The following is a 17,609-nucleotide window of genomic DNA, read 5'->3' on the forward strand; positions in this document are numbered from 1 at the left end:
AGGGACCTGGCAGGACCCCCACTGGTCCCACACAGGGGTAACTTGTGCCCTAAGGTCTCTGGTTAGAAGCTGGAGGGCAGCCAGTCCGTCTCTACCTGGGAGCCCCTCCTGTTGGGCCTCAGCTGCCCGTGCTCTGGGCCAGCCCTGGCCCAGCAGCTGTCAGGTCTGGCCTTCTACCCTGTGGCCGCCTCCCTCCATCACCAAAATGCTCCTTCCAGGCAGTGCACTGTCCATCCTGTCCCTGGAGGTCAGTGGGGAAAGCATTCCACGACCCTCATTCAGAATTTATTTCAGAGCCCAATGGACACCAAGGTCATCACAGTCATCACGTTCCTTCTCTGCTGTAGCCCAGGCATTGTCAATGGGTGCGTATCACCCCCTGAAGGGTGAAAATTGGCTCTTGTAATTTTCGCTACTGCGATGGTTTGTGGCCCTCCACAGGCTATAGTGTGTAAACAGATCTGCAGAATACCGTGGAGTTGACATTTCAAGGGGGGAGGGTGAGAAGGGGAAACAATGTCTAAAAAGGCTCCTTAAGGGGGTGATAATGAGAAAAGGTTGGGAAACAATGGTCCAGCCCAAATCCCTTCTGCTGCAGCTCCAACCCCACCTGCACAATAATGATCGCTAACACAGGCAGGGCTGCTTTCACGCAGGCATTGCTGTCCTGTGTGCCTTACTCCTTTCCTCACTGAGTCCCCCCAGTGCTATGAGGGAGGTGCCGCTATCTCCTCCATTTTATTTGATTTTTTATTTATTTTAAAATTTTTATTTATTTTTAATTTTGGCCGTGTGCACAGCTTGCAGGATCTTAGTTCCCTGACCAGAGATCGAACCCGGGCCCCCTGCAGTGAAAGTGCAGAGTCCTAACCACTGGACCACCAGGGAAGTTCCTTTCTCCTCCATTTTAAAAGATGAGAGCCGGAGGCACAGAGAGGCTAAGTGACTTGCCCAGGGTCACACAGCTCATAAGAGGCAGAGCTTCAGCTCATCTCCTTGTGTGTCACTGTAAATTGGAGATGAACTGACTGTTCTCTTCCCTATAGCATTCCTTGACAATCTGAAGACCAAGGAGAAATATTGCTACTTCCTGCCTGAGGACTTTCTTGAGCAAAAGAAACATCCTCTTATATGTCTTTGCTCATTCTTATTTGTAATTTCATAGAAGGTTGTTGAAGGTTGAATTGTATCTTCCAAAGGGATACGTTGACCTTCTAACCCCCGGTACCTATGAATATGATCTTATTTGGAAATGGGGTCTTGGCAGATGTAATCAAATCAAGAGGAGGTCGTACTGGATCAGGGTAGGCCCTGATCCAATGACTGGTGTCCCTATAAGGAGAGGAAATTCGGATACACACAGAAGAAGGCCAAGTGGAGACAGTGAAAACAGAGGCGGAGGAGACTGGGGTAATGTGTCTACTAGCCCAGGAACGCGGAGGACCGCTGCTCCCAGCCACAAGCTGGGACAGATGCTCCCTCAGGGCCTCCGGGAGGAACCAACCCTGTCGACAGCTTGATTTCAGACTTCTGGCCTCCGGAAGTGTGAGAGAAGACGTTTGTGTTGCTTTAAGCCCCCCCAGTACATGGTCATTTGTTACAGCAGGAAGTGAATAAAAGGCAATGCCATTTTCCATTATAGTTTGGAGAGAGTGGACTGGACTGTGTGTGCACATGTGTGTATGTGTGTGTGTACATGTGTGTATGTGTGTGGAGGGCTCGTCTGTCACCCCCTTCCTGTCACCTCTGCCTTGTGTCCCCACCCCCACCTCCGTGTCTCCCATACCAGTTGCCTTTCTCTGTGGATGGGGCCACGCCCTTCCTCGCCTTACAGAAGGTAGAGGTAGGGGGGGCGGGGGGCGGCCCGAGGGGCCAGGTGGCCAAGGAGGGGCACCACTCTGCCTCCTCTGGTGAGAGATGGGGTTTACAGACCCCAGAGGAGCCCAGGTTGGAAAAATCCTCCTTCGTATATTTCTCATTATGTGTGGCAATAAAGACCTTACAATAAAGTCCTTGTAAAGGGATAAATGGAGCTTAAACGGGGCCTGCGGAGCCAGAGGAGGTGGGGAAAATCAAAGGAATTGGAATTATCGTCTTCAGAAAAAGTGAGCAGCTTCTTGGAGAAGGGCCTCCAGAGCCTTCCTTGCTCCGAGACCCACGTGCCAGCCAAGTGGGATCTGTCTCAATAGAAGTTTCGGCAATGAGATAAATACTGCATCTGATGTCTAATAAACTTCTCTGAGAGGGGAGTAGTAATCAACACCAGGAAATAAATTCTCCAAAAATAAAGGCAGCACGAGTATTGATGAGGTGGAGGGCCGTGATGTTTATGGCAGTAAACTCATTTAAGATCCTGGGAAGAATTCATTCTTGGGAACCCAACAGTAATTTACTAGAGGTTTAATAGTTGGCAAGTCCCCAGGCTGCTCTGGGTGGAATTTACTTTGGCAAGATACAATTCCTCTGGGAGAAAATAGAGAAAACAGACTCAGGGCAGCCGGCTGTGCTCAGGAAAAGGGCCTCCACCACCTGGAGATCCCTAGACAGATCTCGTCCAGGCTCTTGAATGGAATTCCTCTGCCCATGTCAGCCTCAGGCACTGCCCTTCACACGTGTGCAGACACGCCTGGCACCGGCAGATGTAGGCTTTCCCAGATGAATGCCACGTGGGTCCGTTGATGGTTAGCGAGCCCCTCCAGCCCGGGCTGGGGCAGCAGCGGCTCCATTTCCTGGCCTGACTTTACCCATCGCTACCTTTCCGTTTGGGGCAGGGCGGTGTCTGGGTGCCGGGGGCCCTGCAGTCCTGCTGCCTTTGCTGGCAGGCTGAGGCCTGCCCTGCCCGGGAAGGAGATCGCGGCAGGCTCACCCTGGCTTCTCCCACTTAGGCTACCCCCCGGGGCCGGCCTCATGGAGCGGATCCAGGCCATAGCCCAGAACGTCTCGGACATCGCCGTGAAGGTGGACCAGATCCTGCGCCACAGCCTGCTCCTGCACGGCAAGGGTGGGGGCCGGGGGCACCCCTCTACTCCCAGGAGGCCAGAGTACAGGGTGGGACGTCCGGGGTGGGGCCCTGATTTCTCCCCACGGCAGCTGCCCAGGCTCCCGGGGGCCCTGTGTCTGGCTCTCAGCGGGGTGCCTCAGGGTTCACCCCACCGTCCCTGGGCGGCCCCTTCCATTCCTCTTGATGTGGGGGCATCAGGCTGGGAGGCCCTACCTCTGCCCCCATCAAAAAGTCAGGAGTACATTTGGGTGGATGCCCGAGGTCTGCCCGTCCAGAAAGCTGGTTCGTAGCCATTCAGACCAGCTCCGCACTGGTTCTGAACCCCCTCAGGAGGGTGGGAGCGTTGGAAGAGGGGGAACCCCAGGCACAGGGACCCCCTGGCGGTGGCCTTTCAGGGGAGAAAACTCAGGCCAAGGGCAGAGTGGGCTCCTGCACTGCCCCACCCCAGACCAGCCCACCTGCCTCACGCTTTCTCTACCGCGCTCCTCGTTGGACCCAGGTCCTCAGCAAGGTGACCTTCTCTCCCTGCAGTGTCTGAAGGCCGGCGGGACCAGTGTGAGGCACCCAGCGACCCCAAGTTCCCTGACTGCTCAGGGAAGGTAGAGGTGAGGCCTGGGCCTGGGGCTGGGGATGACCGGGGGCGCCTCCTCCGCGGGGGCCATACCCCAGATTAGCTCTGCGGTTCTGCTCCTGGCAGGGATATCCCCCATCAAGGGCCTCTCTGCCTGACCTCTGGACTCAGAACCTGGCACTAGCTGGCAGAGGCCCGCCTCAGGGAAACCACTTCTCTGCTTGGGCCATCTGCCTGGGGCACCAACCCAAATGTGCCAGGATGGCTCACGTTGCAGGGTTTTCAGTACTTTCTTACAGCAGGCGAACTATTGAGTATACGTATGGTACCACCAGCAGCCTGATTCCCAACAAATTCAGACACGATGTGGACCTCATTCTCTCTCCCCCTCCCTCCCGGCCCAGCTGACCAGCTGGAGGGAGAGACCCCCTCCCTGTCCCCGCCTCCAGGGTCCCACCTCTGGCTGCATGAAGTCTGTCCATCCGGGGAGCCAGTCCACAGGCGTAAAAGCCAGCCCCCTCACTGGTGCTGAAATCCCTAAGAGCGTGGGGTGTTGGCACTGCAGACCCCTTCCTTGGGGACCAGGTGGGGGTCACTGTGGATGAGTCCTGCCCTGGCCGCAGCCCTGGCCCCCCTCAGAGGCTGCTCCCTGACCTTGGCTTCAGCTGAACCCTGCTCTTGGTTACGGGTGGAGGACAAAGGAAGAGGGACCAGCCAGGCCCTGAGCTGCTGCACCTCCACTGTTGCCCCTGGAACCTTGGCCGCATGTGTCCTGGACTGGCCTCATTCCCCCAGGGTCCTTCTCTTTCTGGGCCTGGGCGATGGTGGTCCTGTCTGGCCTTCCCTGAGGCTCTCAGCAGCCAGGACACAGGGCTGGGTCCTAGGGCCCCGGTCTAGTCTCTCTTCTCTGCTTCTAGCCTTGCTGCGTCTTTAGTGTGGGCCCCGGAGACCCTGTCCTGGGGGACCTCGGGGTCCCCAGGGACATGCATGCAGGGGCTCACCGAGGGTGCGCACGGGGCTGGCGCTGGCTCCTTGGCCCAGGCTGGCCCTCTCCACAGTGGATGCGTGCCCGCTGGACCTCTGACCCCTGCTACGCCTTCTTCGGGGTGGACGGCACCGAGTGCTCCTTCCTCGTCTACCTCAGTGAGGTCGAGTGGTTCTGTCCCCCGCTGCCCTGGAGGAACCGGACGGCCACCCAGAGAGCCCGCAAGCCCCTCCCCAAAGTCCAGGTAGGTGTGGGAGGTGAGTGGGCCGGCACGGGGCTGCCAGCCAGCTCTGCCAGGTGGGTGGGCTGCTCCCAGCCCGCCAGCCTGCGGGTGCCCGTCCCGACTTCTGCAGGATGCTGCAAGCCGAGGCTGCTTAAGGGGCAGGCTGGGGCCCTGGAGGTGCCCCCTTAATGGACTGGAATAATGGTAATAATAGCTGTCACTCATCGAGGACTTCCTGTGTGCCACTTTATTTGTCCTTATGCAATCGCATTTAATAGATGACGGATCTGAGGTCTGGAGAGCTGAGTTAACTTCTTCAAGGCATATAGTTACTCTGGCTCCACTGAAAGGCGGCCTGGCTTCCCTGCCCTTGGAGCCCCGGCTCCGACCACTACCTACTGCTTCCTTGTCGTGGCTGGGATCCTGGGAACTGTCATAGCTGACCCGCTCACGAGGGGCTCGGGACGGGTGGCTGATTGGAGCTGGGCTGGGACAGACCAATGTGGCTGGGGAGTGAGTGTTGCGGGGAGGAGAGCTGGGCTCCCTGACTGTGGGGACTGGTGGGCCTCTCAGAAAAAGTGGGAGGGACTTCCCTGGCGGTCCAGTGGTTAAGACTCCGCGCTTCCAATGCAGGGGGTGCGGGTTTGATCCCTGGTCAGGGAACTAAGATCCCACAGGCCGGGCGGTCGCAGCCAAAAAATAAAAACAAAAAACAAGAAAACAGAAAAAGGTGGAGAAGCTAGAACAGGCCCAGCCTCACGGGGAAGGTGCCAGCCCCTGTGCCCAGGGCAGTGGGTAATGGCGGTGTCGTGGCTGCTGGGTGGAGGATTAGAGAACTGAGGTCTGGACCCTCCTCCAGGCAGTTTTCCGGAGCAATCTATCCCACCTCCTGGAGCTGATGGGCAGCGGGAAGGAGTCTCTAATCTTCATGAAGAAACGTACCAAGCGGCTCACGGCCCAGTGGGCACTGGCTGCCCAGCGCCTGGCGCAGAAGCTGGGGGGCGCCCGGCGGGACCAGAAGCAGGTACCTTATCCTCTATGTGCATTGAAGGAGCTGAGCTCAGAGAGCTTAGGAAGGGAGCTCAGGGCCTCAGGCTGCCAAGTAGACACGGGGTCTACCCTTACAAAAGTTTGATTGCATTTGTTGGAATTTGAGCCGCGGGCAGGGGGAGGCAGAGTCTGGATAGATGCATGCGGTAGCCCTGGCCCTTTTCATGTTTGGGGCGGAGTGACACCCCCTCCGCCTTAGGAGTCCTGCAGTCTGTAGACATCTAATTCTTGTCAGGCAGAAGAGTCATGGCATTTGCCTGGAATGTTGGGAATAATGTAGCCTGTTTGGGGGAAGTTCCTTCGTTCATTGGTTCGTCCATCTGTCTGTCCATCCATCCATCCATGCAATAAATATTTACCTGACTCTCTCATCACCCTGTTTCTTTCTTTCAGAGTCCTTATCATTTCATGAAATTATCTCTTATCTGTGTTTACTGTTGTCTACCTCTTCCATCTGGAACGTAAGCGCCTAGAGGGCAGGATGTGACTGTCTTGTTCACCTGTGTCTCCAGCGAGGTCACTCTGCCCCTTGGCCCCTCCGCTGTGCTCTGGTGCCAGAAAGCGCCCTTCCAGGCACAGCCTGGACACAGTGTCTTCCGCTGGCCGGGTCCCCCTGGGGCAGCAGGGCTGAGGGCTGCTGCTTCTCTGTGCTGATCCTTTGTGCCCCCCTCCCCACAACCAGGTCCTTGTCCACATTGGCTTCCTGACGGAGGAGTCTGGGGACGTGTTCAGCCCGCGGGTGCTGAAGGGCGGGCCGCTGGGGGAGATGGTGCAGTGGGCAGACATCCTGGCTGCTCTCTACGTCCTGGGCCATGGCCTCCGGGTCACGGTGTCCCTGAAGGAGCTGCAGAGGTGAGTGCCGGGGGAGCGGAGGGGAGGAAGGGGAGTCCCTCGTCGCCCGGGAGCTTGTCGGATGGAGACATTCCTAATTCCCTCCTCCGGCTGCTCAGTCTGCCTCCTGCCCTTCCGTCCTCATCGCTGATGCCTAGTCATTTTGGGGACTGCACCAAGCGAGTGTATTTGCGTAGTGCTGTTCAAACAGGGTCCTGGTCTCCATCTCGGGGCTACTGTTTGTGCTCAGGGACTGACCACTACTGGCTTGTGGAGTTGAGCCATGTCACGCAGATGGGGTCCCCTCTGCCTGCTGTCCTGGTGGACTTGGTACAGCCTCAGGGGGCCTCTTCTGGAACGGGGCTCCTTCCTGGGCCTGTTCTGGGGGTTGGGGGCCAGGAAGACCTGGAGGGTGGTGAGGTGGGCCGGCGATGCCTACCTTCCAGTGCTTGCCTTTCCAGGGTCCCTCTGATATTGTTGGAGGTGGGAGACTAGTGGTTAGAGTGGGTAGGATTGTGTGTGTGTGTGTGTGTGTGTGTGTGTGTGTGTGTGTGTGTGTGTGTGATGAGGTTTATTTTAACCACTGTATCTGTGGGATGTAGAAATACGTAAGATTTTTCTTCTTTAATTTAATAATATTTATTATATGATATTTGATACATACAAAAATATATGTACCGTATGTCATGAAGTACAAGAATGGAGTGATCGCCCGTGGTTCTTCCATCCACCTTTAGAATGAGAATGTTACCAGGGCTCTCATGTTCGCCTGGGACTCCTCTTGCCCATCCCTCTGTCCTGCCCGCCACCCCCCACCCCCACCCCTGCCCCGGCCCTGGAGGAAACCTGGAACTTGGATTTTGTGTTTATCATTCTTTTGCTTTTTATTATTTATTTATTTATTTATTTTGGCTGGCCGTGCGGCATGTGGGATCTTAGTTCCCTGACCAGGGATCAAACCCCTGCCCCTTGCAGTGGCAGCTCAGAGTCCTAACACCTGGACTGCCAGGGAAGTCCCTCTTTTGCTTTTTAAAAAAAAAATTAGTTGTTTTTTTTACAAATTCATGTATCAATAAATAATATATTGTTTAGTTTTCTTTTCTTTTTCTTTTCTTTTTTCTTTTTTTGCGGTACATGGGCCTTTCACTGTTGTGGCCTCTCCCGCTGCAGAGCACAGGCTCCGGACGCACAGGCTCAGCGGCCGTGGCTCACGGGCCCAGCCGCTCCGCGGCATGTGGGATCTTCCCAGACCGGGGCACGAACCCGTGTCCCCTGCATCGGCAGGCGGACTCTCAACCACTACGCCACCAGGGAAGCCCTTATTTTCGTTTGGTTTGAGCTCTGTAAAAATGACATCTGCTGTCTGTAGCCTCCAAGACTTGTTTTCTCCACCTATTATTAGATTTCTCCACATTGCTGCCTGTAGCCCTATTTCATTCATGTTCAGTGCTGTATGATATTCCATTGTGCGAATGTACTATAATTATTTATCACTTTTTCCTGTCTGTGGACATTTTCCCCTGTTTTTACGAGTTATTATTTTTTTAAATTTTATTTACTTTTTTGGCTGCATTGGGTCTTCCGTTGTGTGGTCTTTCTCTAGTTGTGGCGAGCGGGGGCTACTCTTCATTGTGGTGTGCGGGCTTCTCACTACGGTGGCTTCTCTTGTTGTGGAGCACAGGCTCTAGGCATGTGGGCTTCAGTAGCTGCAGCCCACGGGCTCAGTAGTTGCAGCATGCGGGCTCTAGAGCGCAGGCTCAGTAGTTGTGGCGCACGGGCTTAGTTGCTCCGCTTCATGTGGGATCTTCCCAGACCAGGGATCGAACCCGTGTCCTCTGCATTGGCAGGCGGATTCTTAACCACTGCACCCCCAGGGGAGTCCTTTCCAAGTTATTTTGAATGATGCTGTGGTGGACATTTTGTACATGTCACCTGGTGTCCTTGGATCAGAGTTTCTCTTGGGTATAGACTGAGTTTTTTCTTTGGTATAGACTTTGGTGCACAGTTGCTGGGACTTAGGGTGTCTGAAAATTCAGCTTGACAAGAAAATGCCAACTGTTTTCCTAAGTGACTGTACCAGTCCAGTCCTAGCGTGTGTAGGTTCCCAGTGGGATACATTCTTACCTGCATTTAGTGTTATCGGACTTTCTCGTTAGGGGTGTGGAGTGGTATTGTAGTATCTTGTTATGGTCTTAACTTGTACCCCTGACAGCTGATGAGGCTGAGCAGTTGGTTATATTTTTGGCCCTCCTTGTTTCCTCTTGATGAAATGCCACTTCACGTCATTTGCTCACTTTTCTGCCGTGTTTCTCTTTTCCATATTGAGTTGGAGGAGTTCTTTATATATTATGGGTATAAATCCTGTGTATAGGATATGTGTTTTAAAATCCTCGAAGGCTAATTTGTGGCTTGTCTTTGTAATTGCTTTATGGTCTTTTGTTTTGTTTTGTTTTAAGGAACAGAAGGTCTTAATTTTAATGTAATCAAAGTTATCAAATATTTCCTTTACGGCTTGGGATTTTGTGCTTGGTGAATGTCTGTTCCTTTCACTGGCATTGGGATAAGATTGTCTTCACTTTGTGCCAGGGCATAACTAAGGAAGGCCTCTGAGTTGTTCGCCTGCAAATGAACTTTTCTCCATCAGCCCATCAACTTACTCTCAGGTGGTTTTCAAGCTAGAATGTGATTCCTCTCCAGAGCCCTCCCACCAGCCGGATGGTCTGTTGGTTCTAGAAGTCTTTCTCTTTTTCTGATTGGCATTTTGTCCCGACCACGAGTGCTGGTGCTGTGTAGCGTGGAAGTGTTGGAGAGAGGAGGATGCTGATGGGGACAGAGCCATCGACACTCCTAGGTCGACAGGGCCCAGGGGGCGCTGGTCTCGGGCAGCTAGTCAGCCTCTGCAGTTCTCCCCTGAGGCTTAAAGTCTGCCAGTGACTCAGGTAGAACTTCTTGTGACCTCAGTCGGAGAGAGCGTAGGGGGAGAGGGAGGCTGAGACTGGGGTGTGCTTTGAAGGTTTACATCCCCATGGCTTGAAATTCACCCCTCTGGAGTCATCCTTTTAAGTTGATGCGCTTGTCTCCAGTAGGCCTAGTAAAGATGGAAAGTGTCTTCAGAGGGGAACGGAACATGTAAGTGTGCATGTGGAAGAGGGTCCGCTTTGAAGGGGGAGAAGGCGACAGGGACCGACGAAGGGGCTGCATGGTTGTGGCAGCGTTGTGAGGCCCATCCCAGGTCGGCGGTGGGGAGGGGGCAGCAGGTTCTGGGGAAGGAGGTGCCGCCTTGAAACGGCACCTCTGCCCCATCTGTTTGAATGTCACCAGAGTGGGAAGGAACTAGGCCGGGAGCTGTCCCCATATGCCGGTGCTGAACCGTCAAACTAGCTACCCGGTGCCGGGAGAGGGAACCGGCACATCCCTGTGGCATTTCGTCGTCAGACAAGCTGTTGCCATTGTGCGGGCCATTTCAGAGCGGTGTGCCCTCTCGCTGCCCACCAGAGCGCACTGCTGCTCGCTAAGCTGTGCCCGGCCCTGCTCCCCCCGATCCGAGGGCTCAGGAGATGTGTCTACACTGTGTGTGGAGCAGAGCACTGCAGAGGCAGCTAACATTTGCAAATAATGAAAAGAGGCATCTCTCCCTGGCCTCAAAGCTTCCTACGGGGAAACTCAGATGGGGTGGGGTGGGGGGATGGGGAGGGAGGAGAAAAGGGACCCGAGGTGTGGGACACCAAAGAGGTCTTAGGCCACTTAGGATGGCACTGCCAGTGCCGTGGGAAGCCAGACCTGCCTCAGGCAGAACAGCAGGCAAGGGTCGGGGGACCCTGGTCCCCTGGGTCACCAGAGACCCCAAGATGCAGTGGGAAGAATCCTGGGGGTGGGGACTGTTCAGAGCCCTCATCCCAGACTCTGCCACATACAAGTCCTCTGTCAGTGTGAAGCATCCTTCTGTCAACACCACGGACCCAGCTCCACCTCAAGGGTTAGATGAACTCACGTTTATCAAACAGCGCTGAGCTGGATTCCTCCCTTCTGACCGTGCATCTTCTGGGGCCAGAGAGGTGAGAACTTCCTTCCTTTACTGCTCCCTCAGGGAATGGGAAGGCTCCCGTGCATTTGTGACAGCCCAACATCACACTTAGAGAACCGTCCTTCTGTCCTTCCGTGAGAGAGAGCAGGTTATGGCAAGTCTCCCTAAGAGGCAGGAATTTAACTCAGCTGTTCTGCTTCTCAGCCCGTGCTGGGGTGTCTCCTCTTGCAACCTGGACCCTGAGTCTTTACCCGCCCAGAGCACTTCCTCTTCCTCTGGCCACCCTGGCCCGGCTGGAGCTGAGCCTATGGTCAGTGAGGTTGCTTTTGCCCATCACAGGGCCCGAGCGGTGAAGATGGGGGTCACTGCACTTGGGAGGCCCTGAAAGTGAGGCCCTGGTGAAAAGTGCCAGAGTCTGAAATATGCCCCTGCTGCCATTTCTTTCACTCCACACATGCACCCACGTGCGTGCATGCACGCCCCTGTACACAACCACACATGCACACCCTTGTATGTGCACACCCCACGCATGCACACCCCTGCACACCCCTGCACACGGGCGCACGCCTCCACACACACGCAAACACACACCCTTGCACATGGACACGCACATACCCCGTGCATGACATGCAGCCCATGGCACACACATGCACACACGCACACCCCCAATGCACACACGCACACACCCCACAGAGAATCCATATCTTTCCACCAGTGTGTCACTTCCCGCCAAGCCTGTACGGATCTGAAATTCCCAGAAGCAGGGGATCTAGGGAGAGGTCGCCCCACCTCCGCTTGGCAGTGTGTTAAAGGGGCAGAGGCCCAAGGCTGTGCCCAGACAGCTCTGCCCTTGGCTCCCTGTGGGGTGTAGGTACAAGCAAAGACTCTTGCCCAGACAGGGCAGAACTGTGTAAACAGCTCAGTCACCTCAGGAAACAGTCTCAGGAAGACTCTTTCTAAATCTGTTAGCAGGTACAATTTAAAACAACTAAACGAATAAAAATTGAAAAAAAGAAAACCACCTTCCGCAGGAGACAGCACGCTCGTATCTATAAAATTAGCCGCGCCCGCTGTGCTGGAATTCGTTTCAGGTGCGATTCTTAACCCTGGCTGTAGCCAAGCTGCCTTAGAAATACACCGACCTTTGGACCCACTCTTGGCGTCTCTGATTTAAGTGATCTGGGCTGGCGCCGGGTATCAAGTCTTCAAAGCTCCCCCAGGCAATGTACGATCTAATGAGCAGTGACGGTTGGGAAGTAGGAAAGTTGAGGCTGTGGCTTTTCAATGCCCCCCCGCCCCGCCCCAAGTCTGGGTAGCAGGATAGCTGTGGGGTTAGGACATTGCAGAATGTGTGCATGGTCCCGAGAAGTAGGATTAGGGCCTGGGGTAAGGGCTCAGCGCCTTAAAGATGTGTGGCTTCCTCCCGAGCCTGCATTTGCACACTCAGAAGCACCAATGTTGCCCTTGGTTGCAGGGTCGGGGTCAAGTGGAGGGGCAGGCCAGGCAGGTACTCCTTGGAGGTGGCCCAGGTAGCGGGGCCTCTCGCAGCCCACCCAGGACATCCGTGCGAACCTCTGCCCTGGAGTGTACTTCATGCCACGCCCTTTCCTGGTGACAGCTGTCGGCTGGGGCTATGAGCTCCTCAAACTGATTCTTTGCTGGGACCACCCGGACGCTGCGTACATGCAGGCCTTTCCTCGAGTGGAGATTAAAATACAGATGTGATTTAGTTTGCTAAAGTTGCCATAACAAAGTACCACAGACTGGGGGGGTTTAAACAACAGAAGTGTATTGTCTCCTAGTTCTGGAGGCCGGAAGTCCGAGATCAAGGTGTTGGCAGGGTTGCTTGGTTCTGAGGGGGTGAAGGAGGACCTGTCTCAGGCCTCTCCCATAGCTTCTGGCGGTTGTTGGCGATCTTTGGCGTTGGTTGGCCTGTGGAAGCATCACCTCCATCTTCGCCTTTATCTGCACATGGCATTCTCTCTGTGTATGTGTCTGGGTCCAATTTTCCCCTTCTTATAAGGACACCAGTCATATCAGATCAGGACCTACACTAATGACCTTATTTCAACTTGGTCACCTCTGTAAAGGCTCTACCTCCAAATAAGGTCACATTCTGGGGTTTTGGGGGTGTGGCGAGGGGTGCACAGTGCAACCCATAACAAGACGGTGACCATTTGAACCTAGAAAGGGTTTGTGGGCAGAGATACCAATGAATACAGGCATGGCACTGCCATGGGTTCTGCGGGAGGCGGGATCATCTGCGGACCCCACCTCCCAGCCTTGTGGAGCTGTTGCATGCAGGTGGCACCAGGGTAACGTGAAAACAGGTCAACGGGATGTGAAGGTAATCCGAATTCTGAGAGTCGCAGCTTGGGTCCTGCCATAGAGCGTCTCCCTGGGCTGGCAAAATGCCCCTCGTGGGGAAGACCGCAGGACCAAGATGCCGCCTGTACATTTGTGCAGTTTATTCACAGGTGTTCATGGCAGATGTCTTGGCCACTGACTCAACGACGAGGCCGGACGGATGAGCCGCTTTTCTCTGCTCCTCGTGTTTTGGTGTTTTAATTAACCGACTCACTGGAGTGATGTTTGGGGCAATGCACAGAACCTACATCTGGCTTTGCTGCTGCTAGTTGTTTCCGGGGTGAGAGCGGTGGCGTGCAGGGACAATGGGCCCTGATCAGACTGCAGCTTGGGCATGTCAGACAGTCCCGCCCGTGCCTTGCGCGTGAGACGGGAGGAGAGATGAAGCCAGAGCTCCCGTCAGCTGCATCTGAGACATCCTCGTGGATGCCCGGATCCACGGTGGGCATTTTAAAGTGAAGCCTTTCCCTTCCTGCCTGCCCAGAATTGGCTGTGCTCACCCATTTTATCTGCGTAATTTCAAGCATCATTAATAGTACATTGGCATGAGGAAAAATTACCAAGCTCTTCCTCCCTCCATGAGTGAAATTGGGTTTAGTAGAAAATTAGTTGACTTAACTGGAAAATAATGAAAGTTTGAGAGGAGAATGTTTAAATAAGGAGGACGAGGATGGGAAGCTCAGCTGTGTAGCCCCGGCCCCTGTGGAAATCGGTCTCCTGGCATTTTTGTTTGTTCAGTGTTTGTTCAAGGGAAATACTGGGGAGGGTCCCCGGAGAATGACAGAGGCTGGGACCACATCCTGTCCCTCGTGCTCAGCCCAGCTTGACCAAGCTGCAGCCAGTAAACCCTCTGAGGAGCCAGTCCGGGCAGGCCTCAGCGTTTGAACCCATTCAGATCTGTCTGTGACTGGCTCAAACTGGCCTGAACTAGCCAGCTTAAGGCAGCCACTGGGGGGATGGTGCTACCATTCTCTGGAGTGGGGGGAGGGGAGAGAAGAGAAGAGCACTGATTTTGGGGGGCACATGGGGAAGACCTTGAATCTGGGTTTAGACACGTCGAATTAGAGGTGCCCACGTGGAGGCAGCTGAGCGATGGGCCGCGGGGGCTCCGAATGGAGACAGCATCTTGGAGGCCGCTGGTAACTGAACACACGCGTGAATAAAATTGCCAAGTGATAGGGGAAGAGGCCTGAGAGCAAAGCCTTAAGAAACAGCAACACTGAAAGGCTTCTTGGGGAGAGAGGTGCTGGCAGAGGGACTGAGAAGGAGTGGGCATCCATGGAGAAGATGCTTCTAGAAGGAGGGTGTGGCCAATGATGTCACATGCTCACAAAAACTAAGAAGGAGACTGAAAAATGTCCCCGACATTTGGTCACATGGGCGTCATTGTCGACCCTACAAAGAGCCATTTTGGTTGAGTTGTGGGGACAGAAGCCAGAAATTTGTGGGTTGTGGAATGAGGGGGCTGTTGAGGAAATCAGCGGCTAGTTAGCTTCTTCTCCAAGGAGTTGAGCTGTGAGCGGGAGGAGAGAGAAAGAGAAGTGGGGGGACAGTGGAGTCGTAGATGGTGTGTGAGTTTCTTGCGGCTGCTGAAACAAAGTACCACAAACTGGGGGATTATTGTCTTCCAGTTCTGGAGGCCAGAAGTCCGAAATCAAGGTGTCGGCAGGGTTGGTTCCTCCTGAGGCTGGTGGAAGACTGTTCCATGCCTCTTCTAGATGCTGGGAGCCTCAGGCTTTCCTCAGCTTCTAGATGTCTGTCTTCTCCCAGTGTCTTCACACCATCTTCCTTCTATCGTGTCTGTCTCTGTGTCCAATTTCCCCTTCTTGTGAGGGCAGTAATGACCTCACCTTAACTTGACCATCTGCAAAGACCATTTCCAAATGAGTCACATCCCAGATACTGGGGTTAGGACTTCAACATCTTTTGGGGAGAATACAATTCAACCCATAACAGAGTTTTGCATGTTTATTTTTCAAGATGGGAGAGTTGTAAGCATGTTTAAATGCTGGTGTGAAGGAGGAGGAGAAGGAGGAGTTGAAACCACAGGAGGGAAGATAGTATCATGCATGGTGGCCCAAGAGGATGGCCCCCAGGAGGAAGAAGAGGCAGGATGTGGTGGGGGCACCGAGATGGGGCTACAGGGATGGAGGCAGGGGTTGCAGCATGCCCAGTGATGCTTTTTATTTTATCTTTGATGTAGGAGGGATGAACATCTGCTGGGAGTGAGGTGGAGGGGGTGGGAGGTGTGAGGAGAGTGGACGAGACCAGAACACCCTGAAGGCCGCCCCGGATTTGTGCTGTGTTAGCCCTTAACAAAGAGATTTCAACCAAATATGGCAAAATCTTATGACTTGACAAGGCTGGGAAGTGGGAGCACAGATACTCATTATATCATTGTATTATTTTCTATAACTTTCTGGATGCTCAAAATATTTTGTTGTTCAATCCAAACGGGGGGGAAGAGCTGCATCCAGCATCTGCTTGGCGCTTAGCAGACCCTGGACACAGTGGTTCTTTCTCCCCCACCTATTCCCAGAGGAGGCGTGAGAGGCAAATGACTAATTTACACTAAAACACTGCATCCCCTCTCCCTTCTGGTTTGTTTGTTTATTTGCTTTTTTGGCAGTGCCATGTGGCTTGCAGGATCTTAGTTCCCAGACCAGGGATCGAACCCATGCCTCCTGCAATGGAAGCGTGAAGTCCTAACCACTGGACCGCCAGGGAATTCCCGCCTCTCCCTTCTTTTGCCTTCTTCCTCCTTGGGTTCCAAGGAGCCTCACTGGTCCCTGCCTTTCATCCTTCCCCGGGATCCAGGAGGGATGATTCCCTGCACCTCCCCCTCCACGCTGCTCTGAGCCACAAAGAGTGGGAGTCTGTCTCTTGCAAATCAAGGCCCCTAAGCCTTGACCTTGGCCCGAAAGTGTGACCTCACGGATGTAGTGGCCGAGGCGCCTTTTCCAGCTCCGGCCTGGTCCACACTGGGGCTGGGAGGTTGTAAAGGAAGAGTGATTTAAAAGAAATCACAGGCCCTCAGGAAAGGTCCACGCAACCCAAGTGGGGTGGGGAGAACTTGGGGGGGAGTCAGAGAAGAAATGAAGAGGAGGGGTGGCTTCTGAAGGCTTTTGAAGGAAGTTGCTAAGGAGGTGGGATTCCTTCCGGGGGGCGGCGGGAAGGAGGCATCAGTACATCTTCAAATCTGAGGAGCCATGTGTTCTTGTAAACAGAGGTGGGGTCCTGAGCAAGGGGAGGTCTTGTCCCATGGCGGCTGGAGAGGTGGAAGGCGGACAGTGGGATGAACTTCCTGGAGACTGAAGTACCCCCCACAGGAGGGATAAAACTCCACTGCTCTGGGCTCAGAGTAGGGGCAGGGCCGGCCTGGGACTCTTTTCATTCCTAATGAAGCTGGCAGAAGCATAGGATGGTATGAATAACCCCTAGCACTCCTTCTGACTTCCCCGAAATCATAGAAGGGCCCCTGGGCAAGAGAGGATTTATCTTGGGAGCCAGACTGTTCTGGAACGGACCCAGATTACCCTACGGTTCGTGGCGGCACTCCAGGGCTGTGTCTTTTCTTTAACCCGAGTCCCCCACGGGGCTTGTTCCAGTGGGACTGAGAGCAGAGTCTCACCCATCTTTGTTTCCTCCATGGGTTGGTTCCTCACAAAGGTTTGTGGAACTGGATAGAACAGCGAGGGCCCCTAGGACCTGAGAATCCCCAGAAGAACTGAAAACCAACATCCCAGTGGCAGGCCCCACCCCAGAGCGAAGAGGTGGCACCTCTGGGACCGACCTGGCCATCAAGAGCCGACACGGGCTTCAGTGACCCTCACCTGCACCCAGGCCTGAGAGCCACCTTCACTGAAATCCTGGCTTGGACGAGAGAAGCCTTGATTCACACGCAGCGTTCACGTGCATTGTTACATAAATGGGGGAAGGAGGCAGGGGACAGCCAGAGGGACGTGTTCCCTGCCCGGTGGCCCCCAGCGAGCTGGAAGAATGAGTCTGTCATTTCACCCGGCTCTCCTGGGAGCAGCAGCCATATTTTTAGCCCTGAGTTTGCTTATGAGGAGGGAACACTGGGGAAGAAAGTGTCGGCTTTGGACCACAGGCCCAGTGCGAGCCGCCCAGTGCCGGCTGCCCAGTTCCATTTCGAATCCTCCTGCCTGTGTTTCCTTTGGGCTTTGGCCAAGGAGTGGCTTTTCCTTTGAACTCCCTTTTCCTCTGAGCCCTGACTCCACTGGGGACCTGACCGTTCTCTTTAGCTGTGATCCCTGACCCTCCGAGGGCCCTGGGACACCTGCCTTTTCAGGAGACGGAAGCTGCGGGTGAGCCCATCGTGAGGGCTTCGCAAGGCTGCTTTCGTTGGCTCAGGAAGGTCAGCTCAGGCTGGGCAAGAGAAGAAAACCCTGCAGGAAAATTTAATTCCTTCCTTGTTAGTGATCCTAACCTACCTGCTAAAGCAGCTCGTTAGAAGGCCAGTTAACTTTCTGGGTTTATTTCTCTGTGGTCCTCACGCTCTGGGGAAGGGGCGGCAGCCGCTCTAACAATGGCCAT

At 54.4% G+C, this 17,609-nt stretch overlaps 1 protein-coding gene and 1 non-coding gene across 2 annotated transcripts in view; one reads left to right on the plus strand and one right to left on the minus strand.

Moving 5' to 3' along the window:
• Positions 1 to 17,609, plus strand: part of MGAT5B (alpha-1,6-mannosylglycoprotein 6-beta-N-acetylglucosaminyltransferase B) — a 68,135-nt gene that overhangs the window by 21,608 nt on the left and 28,918 nt on the right. The window contains exons 4-8 of the mRNA XM_059998137.1: positions 2,886 to 3,001; positions 3,533 to 3,606; positions 4,631 to 4,801; positions 5,640 to 5,804; positions 6,513 to 6,682. Of these exons, the coding sequence (XP_059854120.1) occupies positions 2,886 to 3,001; positions 3,533 to 3,606; positions 4,631 to 4,801; positions 5,640 to 5,804; positions 6,513 to 6,682 (696 nt within the window). The remainder of the gene's footprint in view (positions 1 to 2,885; positions 3,002 to 3,532; positions 3,607 to 4,630; positions 4,802 to 5,639; positions 5,805 to 6,512; positions 6,683 to 17,609) is intronic.
• TRNAE-UUC (transfer RNA glutamic acid (anticodon UUC)) lies at positions 816 to 888 on the minus strand. Its single transcript has one exon. It is a non-coding gene; the product is annotated as a tRNA-Glu (tRNA).

Source organism: Delphinus delphis, chromosome 19, assembly GCF_949987515.2.
Source record: "Delphinus delphis chromosome 19, mDelDel1.2, whole genome shotgun sequence".
NCBI classification, from domain to species: Eukaryota; Metazoa; Chordata; class Mammalia; order Artiodactyla; family Delphinidae; genus Delphinus; species Delphinus delphis.